The sequence below is a fragment of the Chlamydomonas reinhardtii genome, chromosome 2 (assembly GCF_000002595.2).
Source record: "Chlamydomonas reinhardtii strain CC-503 cw92 mt+ chromosome 2, whole genome shotgun sequence".
Classification (NCBI taxonomy): Eukaryota; Viridiplantae; Chlorophyta; class Chlorophyceae; order Chlamydomonadales; family Chlamydomonadaceae; genus Chlamydomonas; species Chlamydomonas reinhardtii.
This window is the reverse complement of record NC_057005.1, coordinates 5,483,280-5,499,600: the sequence shown is the minus strand read 5'-3', so window position 1 is coordinate 5,499,600 and position 16,321 is coordinate 5,483,280. Positions and strand designations below refer to the sequence as shown.

General features: G+C 65.5%; 3 protein-coding genes across 3 annotated transcripts; 2 read left to right on the top strand and 1 right to left on the bottom strand.

Moving 5' to 3' along the window:
• Nucleotide 1: 1 nt before the first annotated feature.
• On the bottom strand, nucleotides 2-2,923 carry CHLRE_02g108200v5 (uncharacterized protein). The gene is made up of 5 exons (XM_043059836.1): nucleotides 2,656-2,923; nucleotides 1,571-2,401; nucleotides 1,181-1,343; nucleotides 841-986; nucleotides 2-605 (listed from the first exon to the last, which is right to left on the bottom strand). Exons 2-5 carry the CDS (start codon nucleotides 2,078-2,080, stop codon nucleotides 399-401), a joined length of 1,026 nt encoding a protein of 341 aa, XP_042927470.1. The 5' UTR covers nucleotides 2,081-2,401; nucleotides 2,656-2,923; the 3' UTR covers nucleotides 2-398.
• A 110-nt stretch (nucleotides 2,924-3,033) lies between these two features.
• Nucleotides 3,034-7,442, top strand: CHLRE_02g108150v5 (uncharacterized protein). Its single transcript, XM_001699676.2, has 12 exons — nucleotides 3,034-3,270; nucleotides 3,381-3,474; nucleotides 3,630-3,916; nucleotides 3,997-4,110; nucleotides 4,285-4,488; nucleotides 4,658-4,765; nucleotides 4,885-5,009; nucleotides 5,120-5,359; nucleotides 5,508-6,102; nucleotides 6,241-6,372; nucleotides 6,522-6,641; nucleotides 6,812-7,442. Exons 1-12 carry the CDS (start codon nucleotides 3,112-3,114, stop codon nucleotides 6,929-6,931), a joined length of 2,298 nt encoding a protein of 765 aa, XP_001699728.2. The 5' UTR covers nucleotides 3,034-3,111; the 3' UTR covers nucleotides 6,932-7,442.
• A 441-nt stretch (nucleotides 7,443-7,883) lies between these two features.
• CHLRE_02g108100v5 (uncharacterized protein) lies at nucleotides 7,884-16,319 on the top strand. Its single transcript, XM_043059835.1, has 18 exons — nucleotides 7,884-8,134; nucleotides 8,375-8,506; nucleotides 8,731-8,832; nucleotides 9,051-9,222; nucleotides 9,417-9,616; nucleotides 9,873-9,980; nucleotides 10,165-10,249; nucleotides 10,410-10,489; nucleotides 10,809-10,904; nucleotides 11,308-11,433; nucleotides 11,739-11,859; nucleotides 12,208-12,359; nucleotides 12,785-12,919; nucleotides 13,130-13,250; nucleotides 13,728-14,119; nucleotides 14,430-14,561; nucleotides 14,722-15,063; nucleotides 15,258-16,319. The coding sequence occupies exons 1-18, from the start codon at nucleotides 8,132-8,134 to the stop codon at nucleotides 15,786-15,788; spliced, it is 3,030 nt and encodes a 1,009-aa protein (XP_042927469.1). The 5' UTR covers nucleotides 7,884-8,131; the 3' UTR covers nucleotides 15,789-16,319.
• The last annotated feature ends 2 nt before the right edge of the window (nucleotides 16,320-16,321 follow it).

Sequence of the window (16,321 nt, the reverse complement as noted above, 5' to 3'; positions counted from 1 at the left end):
ACGCCACTCACGCTGTTGGGACACGTCCCATTCCAGCCCACTCCCAGTCGTCCTACCAAGGTTGAGGAATGCGCATCAGCAAACTTCCAGCCAGCCAGCAACTTGTCGGTACAGTAACGCCGGCGTTCGACCAGCCATGCACTTCTGCTCTGCCACTGCCAACTGTTTGCTGTCTGCTTACGGGTCTGGGCATCAGCTGCACCCTACGGGACCTCGCCAACCTGCCTTGAACCCTGTCCCATCACACGCCCACTCCCAGTCGTCCTACCAACCGTGCCACATGCCGGAGTGCCTAGCGAAGCGGGTTGTGCCGCCCATTCTCATAACCACATCAACATCCGTACGCCACTCCATCAGCACCACCTCATCGCTCATAGAATGGCAGCCTCACTGTTCTACTACTTCTCTCGCTGCTGCTGTTGCCGCTGCCTCGCTTTGAGCGCTTCCAGCTGTTCCCGCAGCGCCCGCTCGCTCTCCTCCAGCCGCGCCGCGCCCTCTGCCGCCGCCGCCCGGGCTGCCGCCCGCCGTGCCGCCGCGTCCGCCTGCTCCTGCTGCTCCTGCTGCGCCGCCCGCTGCTCAAACGCATCACGTGCCGCCCGCCCCGCCTGCGTACATGGGCGTGATGGCACATACGCCAGCTGGTTAGTTGCAGCCGGTATGACATAACCCATATGCATACCGATATGACATAACCCAAGTTGCCTTGCTAAAATTTGATAGAACCGGTGCGTTCCCGCTCGTTGACATGCCCGCGTCACAGTTTTGTTTATGCCCTAAGCCTTTCCATTTCCCAAGCTCCCCCTGTACGGAACCTGCACTGCCCCGAGGGCGGGCCCGCACCTGCACCGCCGCGCCAGCTAGTTGCCCCACCGCCAGCCCCGTGCGCAGCCGGCGCGCTGCCGTGGTGGTTGCGGATATGGCCTGAGACACCAGCGGCTTGGTGTAGCCGAGCTGTGAGGTGGCAGACAGGTGCGTCTCCACCGCGCCTGAGGAACGTGTGTGTGTATGTGTGTATGTGTGTGTGTGTGTGTGTGTGTGTGTGTGTGTGTGTGTGTGTGTGTGTGTGTTGTGGGCGGCGCGAGGGCAGGGCATTCAGGGCCAGGCAGGCGTCGGGCCCAGAGTCGAGGCGGGCGGGGAATCAGGACATCCCCCATGCCCACCCAGCCGCACGCAGCCTCACCGCGCGCCTGCCCCTCCGCCTTGGCGGCCGCCGGCAGCAGCTGTGTACGCACCGCCGTGTCCGCCGCCGCCACGCCGCCGCGTACGCCCGCCTCCGCCATGCTCGCCAGCGCCGCAGTGGAGCGCACGCCGCGCGTCAGCTCGCCGCCCAGAGCCCCCAGCTCCTGCAGGCCAAGTGCACAGGAGGGAAAGCACCCGTCAGTCCGTCACTGACGCTGGACAGCGCCCTGCTAGGGCCAGCCTGCTGGCGCCCTGGCGGCGCCTGTTTCGGTGCGTGTGGCCGCCCGCTGTGTCCCTGCGTCAGCTTGACGCCTCACGCCGGCACCACGCCGCGGTGACACGCCCCGTCATTCCAGCACCGGCTGCAGCCGCACCGCCCTTCCTCTCCTACCTGTATGCAGTCCGTGAGCTCCAGTCCGCTCAGCCGCATGGCCGCCAGCGTGTCCGGCAGCTCCGCCTCCGCCGCCGCCATGAGCCGCTCAGCCCGCACCGCAGCCCGCGCCATCGCCCACAGCGCAGGCAGGCAGCCCAGCAGCAGCACCACCGCGCCCGCCACGCACAGCAGGAAAGAGCCCAGGGACGGTAACAAGGTCACCACGGCCACCAGCGTGGGCGGAAGGCCCGCCGCGGCGGCGGCTGCAGCCGCCGCTGAACCTGCCGAGGCCTGGGAGGTGGTTGCGGTGACGGCGGCGAAGAGTGCGGCTGACGCCGCCGCAGCTGTTGATTTTGCTGGCCGTGACGATGAACCGTGTAGCCGGCTGCAGGCAGGGGTCGCGGTCCATGGGCCCCTGGCGTGCTGCCTCCCTAGCTGGTCAACAGTCCCGAGCCGAGCTGTGCACAAGCTTGAAGGATTGGGCCCCGAGGCGGCCGGCTTGCTACCGGCGCTGCTCCGGACACTCATTCTAACACCGCTGCTGTGAAGTAGCGCAACTGGCAGCGCGGTTGAGGCGCTCCTGTCCCGATGTGCAGAGGTGCGCATGCGCCAGCAGGGGCCGCTGCGCCAGGCTGTTAGGGGGCTGGATGGCGCTGTTGTTAGTGCTCCTACACACGAAGCTGGTGGGCTGCACACGGCAGCGCCTATCAACGCCATGATGCCTGCACCCGTTGGCTCGCCAAATGAGAGCTACGGCGCCGTCAATGCTGCCGCTGTTCGGCGCCGCGTGGAACAGCGTCCGCGTGGCACTGCGTCGGCTTGGGCTCCGCCGCCGGCTGGTGCCTTCCTCTGGGGAGTAAGCGTTACGAAAGGAGTTGGTCGGCTGGGGTTTTCACAATCATCACATTCATCATGGCAATCGCTGGAACGTGGCCGTCTCTGGCGTTCTGCCCACCCGCTTGGCTCCCTTGCGAGGCACGCGGTCGTGGGGTACCACGAACACAACGGTCGCAGACATTTCCCCGCCAGGAACCGATCTGCTTGCAACGCCAGCGAAAGCCAAAGTATGCTGACATAGTTACCATATGCAGGTGCAAACTCACATCTAACACGGGGGCCCTTGCGCTGGGCGCGGTGAACGCCACCGATCGTGCCCACCTCCCTCCGAACTCGTAGAGACCCAGAACAAATTAGATATTGCAGGTATGTATCAAATTCAGGTTACACCTAAATCAGTGCAATCGGCTCGTGCGCGTTGTGACTGTGACTTCTAGCTTGCGCATCGCCGAGCCTGCGTGCAAGCATGTGTGGTTTCTCGAACATAAATGCGTAAACAGCAAGCCTACGTTGCTGGATCCTTGCTTACAGAGCCATCGACCGGGTCCATGCATTCTGAATCCGAGTTGCCTTCAAACTGTAGGCCCCGCGCACACACATCGATATAATTTCTTCTTTCCTACACAATACATACACCTGCACAAGATATCCTCGACCGCACAAGGCAAGGAAACGCGACAGACAGTGGGACAGCAGGTGGGACAGCGACAGCAAGGTGAAGCATGCACGGCTCGCGGCTCCGGCCGCGCCGGAGCAGCGCGACACAAGACATTCCTGCTGGTCCATCTACGCCCACGGAGGATGTAAGGCTAGGCGGCAAGCTCACGGGCAGCGGTATCCCATCCTCGCCGAGCCCCGCAACGCTCGCCCAGATTTCGACGGTGAGCTGAGATACCACAGGCTCTCTTACGCCACTTGATGGGCCGTCGCGGAGCGCGGGCGCAACTTGCCAGGCGCAACATACTCACACCGGCATTCAACAACGCCGCAGGTTCTCGCGCACCAAATCGGCAACTTTCTTCCACAGAATGACCTACTGGCAGCTCGCCTTGTTTGCAAGCTTTGGAAGGAATTGCTGCCGCGAGGTTGGTGCGGTGTACCTGGCGGCTTCGGCCAAAATTGGCCTCCCCCGCCAGGCCGCCACCCCCTTGGTTGCTTTGCGGCACACTGCCAAGGACCATCGGTGTGGCTTGGTATAATGGAAAGCGTTTCTTGCTCAAACCCTGTCCCATTTTTGCAGATCGCAAGCACGTCGAGGTGTCGCTGAGCCCTATTACCCACGACGGGCCCAGCGCGCTGGAGGCCGTCCCGGCAATCTTCCCGCAGCTCGAGTCCCTGGGCCTCATCGTGTGCGAGCGGCTGCAGCCCTCCGTGTTCATGGCCGTGGCCGCGGCCATGGCGGGCGAGATCTGGTACGCGTCGCGCCTGCGCCATCTGACCTTCCAGACCACATCGCCCCCTGACTCCAAGTCGAGCGCCTGGCCCACGGCCATGCCCTTCTGGCCCATCTGCCTCTCGCCTCTCACGGTAGGCTGCCTGCGCCGCGTTGTCGCCTACCATGCAAGCTGCTTACGCACACTACAACGGTTTTCTTACTACCCGTGCAGGGGCTGGAGTCGCTATCCTTCATCGGTCGGGCGCCGTCTGCGGAGCAGCTGAGCGTGATTGCGGCCGAGCAGAAGCAACTGACGTCGCTGGTGGTGGCGCTGGGGCCAGCGCAGGTGCGTTCCGCGTGCGCGTTCAGCCGCTTCAGCGAGTGGACGGTGCTGATGTGCGCCACTGGGTCGGGCCCTGCGCCCTGGCCGCTACCTCGTGCGACCCATCTTCCGCACCGCTTCTCTCGTCTCAAACCCGTCCCTCATGCTCTGCCGCGCTCGCCTCATTCCTCCTGCCAGGACACCTCGGCGCCCAGCACCGACCTGGCCGCGCGCTGCGGCGTGCGCATGTCGGCGCTGCCGGCTGTGTGCGAGCTGCAGTGCCTGGTGCGGCTGGACCTGCAGCTGGCCGACCGTGACTGGACCGACTTTGGCGCGGAGTCGCACCTGCGGGGGCTGGCCGGCCTGACGCAGCTGCGGGAGCTGAGGCTGCGCAACGGCGCGGTGGGTGAGGGAGGGCACCGCTGCCGGCGGGGTGCACGGGGCAGTCAGGCCACGTGGTGCGCAGGCTGGGCAGCGGAGCCGCAGGATATCTTGGGTGATTAGCAAGGCACCCAGAAGCATGCTCTGTGATCTGACGTGGGCTTCGTTGACCCCTGCGGCGGCCTCACAGATCCACACGGAGCTGGCGCACGAGCTGCTGCGCGGCCTGCCCGAGCTGCGGCACGTCACCCTGACGCTGGCGGAGGAGGCGCAGGACGCAGTCAGCTATAGCCGCAAGGTGGGTGTGCACTGCGCAGAGGCGGTGATGACCCCGTCACGAGATGATACTAATAGGATTCAAGCCGAATCAATGCGGCATCTGACTCTTGCTGGTGCTGCTGTTGCTTTGCCCCGCAGGACCTGGCGCTGTGGCGGCGGCTGCACAGCCTGGAGCTGCGGCTGCAGGGCCGGCACCTGGAGGCGGACGTCAAGCTGCTGCAGCTGGGCCTGGCGCCGGGCAGCCTTCGCGCGCTGCACCTCAGGTACTGCCACAAAAGGCGCGCGCGCATCGGCTGCGATCACTTGGAAGCTGGCTGTGGCTTGATGTTGGGCGCTGTGCCTTGACGTCCTGTGGTCTGCACCCTCGCCGCAGGTCCTGCACGGTGTCGCCCTATGCGCTAGCGACGCTGTCGTCCCTGGTGGGCCTCAACGAGCTCTCCTTTGACGCTTGGACCATCGCGGCGCCGGCTGCGGGCGCAGGCCAGGGGCAGCAGGCGGCGGCGCTGCGCAGTGCGCTGACGGGGCTGCTGCGCGGGCCACTGGGGCGGCAGCTGCAGGTGCTGCGGGTGGACGTGGCCGGTGACGGCCGGGACATCTACGAGGAACTGCCGAGGTACGCATGTGCGTGCGTGTGACCGGCTGGCCGTGCACCGAATGTAGACATGATTTTCTTCATCTCCCGTGGCTGTGATGCCGCTTAAGTATCAGTCGTTGTCCTGACTCACTTCTCCTTCTGCCATGTTGCCTTTGGGTGACTGCAGCCTCGCGGCCAGCTGGGGGCAGCTGCGCACACTGCACCTTGTGGGCGCCGCTGCCTTCCGCCTGTCCGCCACCGGCGCCCTGGCCGGCCTGAGCGGTCTCACATCTTTGCGTGAGCTGCGGGTGGCGGTGCAGGGCGCCGCATGCGTCGACGGCGCCTGCCTGCGGGCGGCCTGGCTGCCGCCGCACCTCACTTCCCTAGAGCTGGCGGGCGTGCACCTGCCCTGCGGCGAGCTGCAGGCCGAGGGTGCACTCGGGGCCGCGGGCGCCTGCGCTGGTGCAGGCACCGGCGGTTCAGCGGCGGCTGAGGCGCGCGAGGCGCGCGAGGCGCAGCTCCGGCGCCGAAGCCAGGTCCGGTGGAAGGACCAAGAGGGGTCCGTGGAGGGTGGCCAAGCGGCTCAGGGCACTAGCCACCGGCGAGCGAGCGGGGCGGGGGCGGTCAAGCGCCGCAACATGGAGCCCAGCGGCGCAGAGGAGGCTGGGCCGTCGCAGGCGGCCACTGCCGGCGGCTGCGGGTGTCTAGGCCACGCCCGGCTGGCGACCCTGGAGCGGCTCAGTCTCCAGTTCTGCCGCTTCGGCTGCTGCGATCACATGCAGGTAAGCCGCTCGCTTGGCAAGCCGCAACCCGCGGTGCGCCTGTGGCTAGAGCGCTCATGCGGGTTCTTAGGCCTCGTCGGGGCCCTCTGCAACGACATGGATGTCATGTAAGGTGTGCTCGCCTTCACTTCACCGCAGGCTGCGCTGGGCGCGGGTGTGCTTCCCCGGCTGGCTAGCCTTGAGCTGCGTGAGGTGGTTGGGCTGACGGAGGAGCAGCTGGCCGGGCTGGCGGGGCTGACGCAGCTCAGCAGCCTGTCGGTGTGCGCCATGGTGAGCTGGGCAGGATTTGCTGTGGGCAGGGCTCGATTTGCAGCGGGCCGTGATCGTAGGGGCTACGAGCACGGCATGGGCTGTGCAAAGGATGGTTCGCCTTGGCTCTTTGACGCGTCAACATCTCGCACATCGACGTCCTCGCGCAGAACAACTCGGGCATCGGCAGCGTCAGCATGGGTGTGGTGAGCAAGCTGACGGGCCTCACGCGGCTCCAGTGGCACGCCGGAGACTCACTGGACACACCCGTGGACCCGGCAGTGCTCAAGGTGAGGACGTGGGGACCATGAGGATGTGCGGATGTGGCCTGGAGCACTGAGCTTTTGTACATCAGGCGTCGGGGATGGGCTGTGTTTTTGAAAGACCGCCTCGTTGCGGACTTGCGTTGAATTCCACCTTTCTTCCATGTGTGTGTGTGTGTGTGTGTCTGCCTGTGCAGAACCTGCAGCGGCTGGCGGTGCTGCATGTGAGCAGCGGCCAGTACTGGCGCATGGGCCGCTGGCACGTGAACTCGGCCCTGGTGGAGTCCAACCCTCGCTGCGAGCTGGCCGCCAGCTGATCACCGACCTGCTGCTTCTCCGTACTGGCAGGAAGCGTGTGTGTGTAGGCCCGGTGGGGCGATTGGGTCAAGCAGGAGGGAGTGTTAACGGTTGTGTGGCGGGTGCAGGAAGGTTCAGCAGGGCAGGAGGTGCAAGCAGTTGCGCGCGCAGAGTGCTTGTAGGCACACAGGAGGACTGTGACCGAACAGGGTTGCATGCCAGTACCATACCATACAGGGGTACCCTCGATGTCATGTGCAGCAGAGGTGGCGTGCGAGCAGGTGGTGCTTAGTTGGTTAGGCATATTGTGGGGTTCCTGTGCTGTGGCACCATGTAGATACAGGCGCAGCAGCGGCCGGGCACACCATGATTGTACGGTGATTACAGATAGAGGAACCGGTATCGCAGGGTGGTGACCGCCGGGCTGCGCGGGCCCAGCAGAATGCGATGCAATAAAGGAAAGGAACGTGCGTTTGGAGGTGGCCTGGAGAGACCACGGCAGTTAAGGGCCATCTGTAACAAGGAGGTGGCTGCCTTAGGGAGGCAGGAAAAGGGCTGAGCCCTCCCCTCCCGGGTCGTTATCAACCCAGCCACCTTGACGCGGGCGCCTACTAAGCACACGCAAATTGCACACGCCTCTATGTTGGGGGCCTTTGGCATCCCCGCAAATCCGGACGTGGCCGGTTGGGTGGGGTGCACAGTCCGTGCTAACCCGCAGCTAACAAACTAGTCACGTCACGCCAGAATGAAACATGAGTTGGCCGTTACTGCGACGGCCCATGTCACCGCTTATCAGGCGCACATTAGGACAGGGAAGTGCCGGGAAAGGATGGTCGGTGCAAGGTGACATGCACACACATGGGATGACAACGGTACGGCGGGTCGAAGACCCGTGCAAAGTCATCGCCCCCACGACGGGGCCCACCTGCTTCCCGGAGACGATGTTTCCCCTACAATCTAAATCTAAAATGCCTCTTGCACGCTACTGTCGCTAACATATCGTGCCTTCAGTTGGTACCGGTACACACATCTGCGTCGCGGCGCCTGGCGAAATGGCCGACGGGAGTTTTGCAAGCCGAGTGAAGCAGGCACCCCTTGACGCTATGCTAGCGCCAAAGCAGAATGCCGGGACGTCAAGGGCCAAGGAGGTGGATAAACCAGTGGCACCCTGGGCAAATGCAAGGCTCCTCGCTTTGTTGCTCATCGTTTACTATGTCGTCATGGTAAAGAGGTATCATAGGACTTGCTTGCAGTGAACATTTCCCAACGGAAGAGGATTATATCCGACATGGCGCGAACTGTGCTCCCGCCGCGGGGTCGCACCAATGCATGTAGAGCTTCTTCACAAGGGTTTTCTTGGATTGGGGCCATGCGCAGATGATGCGTGGTGATAAACGGGGTGTCCGGACCCTGCCAAACCGCCGCTTTTTGGTCGCGCCTTGCCGCCCACACACCTGACGCAGATGGTGCTGATGGAGAGGCGGCTGCACTGGATGCCGCCCGTCCGCAACGCCACTGCAGCACCCGAGTTCTTCAGTGAGGAGAGGGCGTGGGCGCACATGCAGGCCCTGGCGGGGGACCTGCCAGACCGCCAGGTGTGTGGGCGTGGCTGGCAGCGCGTGTGTCAAAAAACATGAAGGCCGAGGGCCCGTTATGGGATGTGAATTGCGCGTTTGTGCGTTTGTGTGTATATGATACACAGCAGCGCTACCCGCCATCCCTGCCTCCCCTCTCCACACGCGCGCGCCTGCGCCTGCCTCCCCCATCCCCATTTAGTTTGGGCTGGTCTCTACAATCCCCCTTCCCCGCGCCCTCCCAGATCTCCATGCCGCAGCTGCGCCTGGCTCACGATTATGTGGAGGCGCAGGGCCGACTGCTGCAGCAGCTGGCGGCGGCGCGGGGCGGGGACGTGGAGGTGCAGGTAGGGGTGTGGACGAATGTGTGTGGGGGCGAGGGAGGAAGGCAAGGATGGAGGGGCTGACTGTGGGGCTTGTGGAGCTGGGTGAATGGTTCAGGTGGCGGAGGAGGGCAGAGTGTGTCGCCGCCACACGTTTGCGTGTCCAGCGCAGCGCACAACGCTGCCACCGGGCCAGTGCCCCGCCCACCTCGGAACGCACATGTACGTTTCTGCAACTGCAGGTGTATCGTGAGAACGTAACGGGCAGTGTGGCAATGGACTTTGGCGGCGTGGCATTCACCAACGCCTACAACAGCCTCACCAACATCGTCGTCACCATCACGCCCGCCGGCACAGCCGGGCGGCCGGGCCTGCTGATCGCCGCCCACCACGACTCGGCGGTGGCCTCGCCGGGTGCGTGCGCGGGCAGGCGCGGCAGCGTGGCACCCGCGCAGCTCGCCGCACAACACCGCTCGCACCCACGCACCCATCCGCAACTACGCCCTGCACCACCTCGACATCCACAACACCTCCCCCTCCTGTCTTCTTCTACCTAGTGATACCGGGAATCCCCGGCCTCCTCCTCCTGCTTTTTTTCATCCTCACAGGCGCCTCTGATGACGTGGCCATGGTGGCGGTCATGCTGGAGGCGGCACGTGCGCTGCTGGCCCGCCCACCCGCCTCGCTGCCCGCGGTGCCGCTTGTGCTGCTGTTTGACGGCGGCGAGGAGTCTATATGCCAGGCCGGACACGGCTTCTTCAACGCCAGCACGCACGCGCGCGGTCTGGGCGCCTTTATAAACCTGGAGGTGCGGGCGTGGGAGGTGTGGGGTGAGGGATGAGGTGTGGGGGGATGTGGTGGCCGGGGAGCAGGGGGTAGGCTCTTGGTTGCAAGCAGGGAACGCAATCCTGGATGCGCGCCGGAGGGTAACAGTGTGGGTATGCGGATGCGTCCTACGGCCCGCCGGCAAGCTGCCCGTCCTGCTTCCAGTGCCCCGCACAGACACTGGCGCACCATCTGGCAGTACTCACCCACCCGCCTGCCGCGACCCCCCACCCGCACAGGCCATGGGTGCGGGCGGCCTGCCCATCCTGTTCCAACACACGGGCGCATGGACGGTGGCGGCGTGGGCGTCTGGGGCGCCCAACGCACACGGGGCGCGCATCGCACAGGTAGGCATGCGTGCGAGGGAGCAACCAACTTCCAGCCCGAAGCTGCAAACCAACCCGAAATTTAAGTACAAAGCGAGGGGCAGGTCGGCGCCAACTGGGTCGGCTGTGGTGTCCATGCGTCCTGGGCAGCATCTGACTTGCACGTGGGCATGCACATGAATTGATCTGCCCCCACGCCCCACAGGACATATTCGACACGGGCCTCATCCCCGGGGACACCGACTACCGCATGTTCAGTGCGAGGCACTTCGGAACACTGCCTGGACTGGGTGGGTGCGGCCGTGGGGCCGCAAGGGCCCTGCATCGCCATCGTTAAGCGTGTGTGTGCGGTACTGCGCAGCGGTGTATGTGTGCGACGGTCGTGGAAGTTCCCTGCCCTGCCCTAGCGGCTACCCATGACGCTGTGTGCCCTTTCTCCTGCTCTTGTAGACATTGCGTTCATCCGCGACTCGGTCGCCTACCACTCCTCCCTGGACTGCGTGGACCGAGTGCGCCGTGGCTCGCTGCAGGTCAGAGCGTGCGGTTGGGTGGGGCGGGCGGGCGGGCAGACGGGCGGGCTGGCGGGCTGGCGGTTTGTGTGCCGCACTGGCGCTTGCCGCTGCAGGTGTTGTTGGCGGCGAGCCGCCGCGCATCTGGCAGACGTCCCCATGCGGGGCCTTTACTGGGAATCCCCCTCCACACGGCCACTGCTTTTGCACGTGGCCTCAGGCCGGTGCACACACCCCACCCCACAGTATCGGCTGATTTGGGGCTATGAGTTGACACACATCCACACACACGCACACACACACACACACACACACACACACACACACCGCACTCCCTCAGGACATGGGCGAGGCTCTGCTGGGCGGGCTCATGAGTGTGGCTGCGGCCATGGCGGCGGACACGGACGGCAAGCTGCGCACCCGGGAGGCCATACAGGTGCGGGCACACCCACATGCACATGCACAAGCACATGCACATGCAGTGGCCCGAGGGTTGGTGGGAACATGGGGCACATGCAGGGGGCGCCGGCGGGCGCCACGGGAGATCCGGGTCTGTGCCGAGGCCCCGATGGGCAGAGCCGGGCCGGCGCGTCACAGGCGAGCCTTTGTGGGCCAGGCAGCAACCAAGAGGGCGTATGGCACTGTACTCTCTGGCCCCGGCACCCATAACACGGCACAAGGGCAGGAACAATGGAAGGCGTGTGGCGTTGCTGGCCACGAACACCCACGCACTTCCGGTTTTAACACCAGACACGCACACACACACACACACACACACACACACACACACACACACACGCGCGCACACACACACACACACATGCACACACTCATCGCAGGAGCGCGCCGTGTACTTTGACCTGATCGGCGGCGGCATGGTCCACTACACCGACTCCACCGCCCGCCTGCTGCACACCGCCCCCCTGGCGCTGTTCATCATGCTGCCGCTGGCATCCGTGGCCGGAGTGAGCGGATGAGGGACACCGGGGGAGGGAGGGAGCGGGCGGGAGAAGGCAGGAGCGGGAGGGAAGGAGGGGGGGAGCGTGGAGAGGGAGTGTGCGAGCAGGGCGGCGCCCGGGCAGGCTGGGGCTGGCGGCGTGCCGGGCAGCACCCGTGGTGTGGCGGCATGCCCGGCGACGTGATGCACACGTGCGCGAGCCACTGGGGGCCGGCTCCGGCTTGGATGGTGGGGGCGCACCCTCACACACGGGGTCACGAGCCCGCACTGACACGCCGCCGCAACACAACGCACTGCCCACGCGGTGAACAGGGCCAGACGGCGGCGGGCGTGATGCAGCGCATGGCGGGCGCCGCGGTGCGCGCACTGAGCGCCTTTGTGGGGGCGCTGGCGGCGCCGGCACTACTGGGCGTGGCGCGGGTGCTGCTGACAGGTGCGCAGCTGCGGGCGCTGCGGTTGCTGTGGGCACTGTGATGTGCTTGGATGCACTTTCAGTCGCTGTCCGGTTGCTGGGACTGCTGGCGCTGCGGCGGCAGGCTTTGGCCGTGCTGCCCGGCCCCCTACCGCGGCTTGTGTAGGCTAGAATCAACACCTGTCTCAGCCCCACCGCTCATTGGGTCGTCGGTGTAAAGTCTTTGCAACGCTGCGCTCTTTTACATTGCCCTTTCCTAGCTCGTCATGCCTGGAACCCCCACCACCACCACCACTACCTGTCCCCACACACCACCCACACCACCACCCACACCACCGCCACCATCACCGCATGTGGGCGGCGCCGCAGGTGTGTCTATGGCCTGGTTCGCGCACCACTGGCTGGCCTACCTCATGTACCTTCCCATTGCCGCCGCCTTCGCGCTGCGGCCCTGGATGCGGCTGCGGGACGAGGCCATGCGGCTGCGGCCGGGGCAGCAGGGGCACCACGTGGCGTGCCAGGTGGGGTCGAGGGAACGGGGCTGCGGGGGGCGGGGGGGGGCATTCATGACTATTTAAGAAGGGTGGGGTAGCCGGTCATGTTGAGAACGAAGTGGTGAAACCACAAGTATTGAGTGCCGACGGGGAGCGGGGGCGGGGCGGAAGTGGGGCCGCGGGTCTCTGCGTACCGGCAGTCTAGCCTGGGATGGCCCTGGATCCATGTCTCCTGCACAGCCCCGTGCCATCTGGTCCAAACCCATGGTCAAGACATGTGACGCGCACGCAAGTACCACATACACGCACCATTTTGCTCAATGCCCCACACGCGTACACGCACAAGCGGCGCAACTCACCACTTTTTGCCGTTTCAACCGCCCAAACATACACGCAAACGCGCACACACACACGCACACACACATACACACACGCACGAACCCGCCCCTCAGGTGTACGGCGTGGGTCTGCTGCTGTCGGCGCTGGCCGCGGGGCTGTGTGTGGCGGGGCTGCAGGGCTTCAGCCAGATCTTCGCCATGGGCGGCATGCTGGGCTTCGCGGTGGGCAGCGTGCTGGATAACGGCGCGGTGAGGCCGGGCGGGCGGGAGGGAGGGAGGGCGGGCGGGAGGAGGGCGTGTGTTGCTGATGAGCGGGAGGCCGGTAGTGCGTGGCAAGGAGTGAATGTGCCGCTGCGTCGCGCGCCTTGGAAGCCGGCCGCCGCCGCACATGGGGTCGCTGTCCTCCGTGGTCGGCGCCGACCCGCCTGCCGCCTCCGCCTGCCTCTTCTGCTGCCGCAGCCCACCCTGACGCCGCTGGCTGCCGCGGGCGTGCTGGCTGTGTCCACCGCGCCGCTGGCGGCCATGGGCGCCATACTGGGCACCTTCCTGGACGTCATGATGGAGCGGATGGCCATAACAGGTGGGGGGGCGGGGTGGGGTTGTAAATACTAGCCCAAACTAAACCAGGGGGTGCAATGGGAACAGGGTAAGAGCATCGGCAACAGGGACCAGCGGGCAAGGCAGCAGGGGGAGGTGTGTGGGGCTGGGAGGCTGGGGTAGTTTACTCCAGGCCCGACTAAACCAAGCCTGGGGGGTGGGGGTGTAGGTGGGCAGGGCTGACGTGTGTAAAGTGCCCTCAGCATGGGCTTGCCACTCGCCCTCACCCGGAAACTTCCCTGCCGCCTCCCTGCTCCGTCCACCTCCCTCCCCTCTTCCCCCGCCCCTTCAACATCGCCTTCTCCTGTTAGTCATGCCTGAAACCCCCTCCCCCCTCCCCACTCCCTCTGCTATGCTACTGTTCCTGGCTACGCCTTCACTTCTTATAGTATCATGAATGTGATCCCCCCTCCCGCCTCCCCCCGCCTCCCCCCTCCCGCCTCCCCCCTCCCCCCGCCAGGCCACCACTCCACGCTGCTGGCGGACGGGCTGATCGGCGTGCTGACCGGCTCAGCCGCCCTGGGCTACAGCTGCTGTTGCCTGCTGCCGCTCATGGGCTACGCCCTGGGAGGCCTCCTGGGCAACGGCCCCACCGTCTTCGCCGACGCCGACACACACACCGGCGCCTTCAGGACGACTCAGCAGCCCCGCGGTGGTGCCCGGGCGCCGGAGGGGCGGGAGTGGTCGTCACGCAAGGCGGTGTTGGGGCTGCTGCTGGCGACGTCGCTGGGGGCGGTGGTGTGGGTCAGCGTGGCTGGCGGCGCGGGCGACGGGTTTGAGCCGTACGATGAGTCCAACCCGCGCCGCGTCACCATCACACACCTGCACGAGACCGGCTCGTGGCTGCCCGAGGTGTGTGTGGGATGGGGGCCGCTACTGTCCCTGGCAGACCGAATGCACAATGCAAAAAGGGTGTGTGCCCGGGCCCAAAATGATATGGCCACGGGTTTGAGTAGGGAGGCAAAGGTTGGTGTTGTCAGCTTTGTGTTGTTGTGGGCCTTTTGCCCCGCACGGAGCTGTCTGAGACGCGGACCTCACCCTCCTTCCCTCCCTTTCACTATCAGTTGTACCCTCACATCCACGGATCCACTGCGCCTGTGCCCCCCCCCCCGCTCCACTCGCTCTTCCCTTCTTTAATAATCATGAATGCAACCCCCACCAGGATGACGAGTTCCCCGCCACTGCGGCGCGGGCGGTGGCTGCGGCTGTGGCGGCCTCGCTGCTGCACCCCGCGGCCGCCGCCTCCGCCGCGCAGGTCCAGGAGCCGCCGACCTCACCCGAGGAGGAGCGCCGGGTGCGAAGAAACGTGCCTTGCGCTTTGTGTTTCTTGTCCCGACGTCTACTTTACTCAGCTTTGAGGCAGCGGGCCTAAGAACTGCGGACTCGCTTCGAAGTGCGAGCCTCTGACGCTGTTCGGCCCCGTGCCCTCCCACCCCGCACTCCCACAACCCCAGGAGCTACGGCCTCTGGTGTCGCCGCCGCCGCGTGTCGTCGCCAAGTGGGCTTTGGGCATCACCGACAGCAATCCCTGGGAACAGATCCTGCGCGCCCTGCCCGCCGCCGCCAACGCCGCCGCCAACGCATCGCGGGGCGGCGGCGCCGCCGGCCTGCTGGAGACCGCGCCGCTGACGCTGCCGTACGTTGTACGGCAGTCAGCCGTACGGCACGGCGAGGCGGCGGCGCTGCCGTACGAGTACGCGTCCTTCCACCCGCTGGACCGGCTGCTGGGCAAGCTGGTGCTGGCGGCGGAGCCGGCCGCGGAGCCGCCAGTGGCGGTGCCGCCCTACGTGCGCCTGGTGCGTTGTTACTATGTGTTAAAGAACAATGAAACGAAGGAGTTGCTTACCGATACCTACCAATTTATCGAGTGTGTGTGTGTGTGTGTGTGTGTGTGCGCGCGCGTGTGTTCTCTAGGCACGCTCGCTGATGCCCCCGCCGCCCCGCACCTCCGCGCCGCCTTACGCCGCATCACGTGTGCCCTGCGCCGCAGTTGGGCGAGGAGGTCATCACCGCGGAGGACGGCTCCTGCCCGTCACCCGATGCCGCCGGCACCACCACCAGCAGCGGCACGGCCGGCAGCGGCGAGGCCGGCAGCTGCAATGCGGACGGCGCGTCGCGGCGGCGCCGGCTGCACCTGCGTGTGTTCACCGAGGCCCACTGCTGGGCCATGCTCAACATCACCACAGCCAAGCCCATCCGCCGCTGGTCGCTGCCGTCGCAGCCGGTGGCGGCGCCGCTGCAGCAGCCCGGCGGCGGCGCCGTCAGCGGCTACTTCCACATGGTGCGTTTCAGCCATGAATCGGAGTCTCCATTCTGGGAGCTGTGGATTGACGTGGATATGGAGGAGGGAGGTGCGGAGGGGCAGGCGGGTGGTGCGGCGGCGGCGGCGTGGGCGAGTGTGGAGCTGAGTGCCACCTATCTGAGCCTGACGCGGGAGCTGATCGCGATGCGCGACGCGCTGCCCAAGTGGGTGCTGCCCACCTGGATTGGCACCACCTACCACTCCGCGTACGTGTTCTGAATTGTGGACTGCGGTGGTAGACCAGGGGATTGTGGGCTGGGGGTAGCGTGCGATGGATTTGAGGAGTTGAATGGTATTTGGGGATAGGGACCGCGGGCGGGCGGGGCGCCCCTGCCGCGGGCGGGCAGGGGCAGGTGATGCGGGTGATGCGAGTCCACGCGTGCGGTTGGAACAGGGGTTGGGAGCTCCTGTGACCGCTAGCAGTGACGCACGTGTGCTGGGTCTACTGGAGTCTGGAGGTTTTACTTCTGAGATTTTACCGTAGTGCGCAACGGTCGTGGGATTTCGGATGGGAGCGCCCCGGCATGCATGTGCGGTCCTAGCGGTTAGCATCTGCTCAGGGGTAATGCATGTACTGTTATCAGGGCTGGCTGTTCCGATTGTCGCCTGTGCTAGGCGTAGACCGAACACAGTGTTGCTTCGTGTGGGAGCACGGCGAGTGCGAGAGAACCTCGGATGGTCGGATGCCCCCGGTCGGCTGGACAGTGACAGTCCACTGACGTGGGTGGAGCTGTATTGAAACTGTTTTGCAC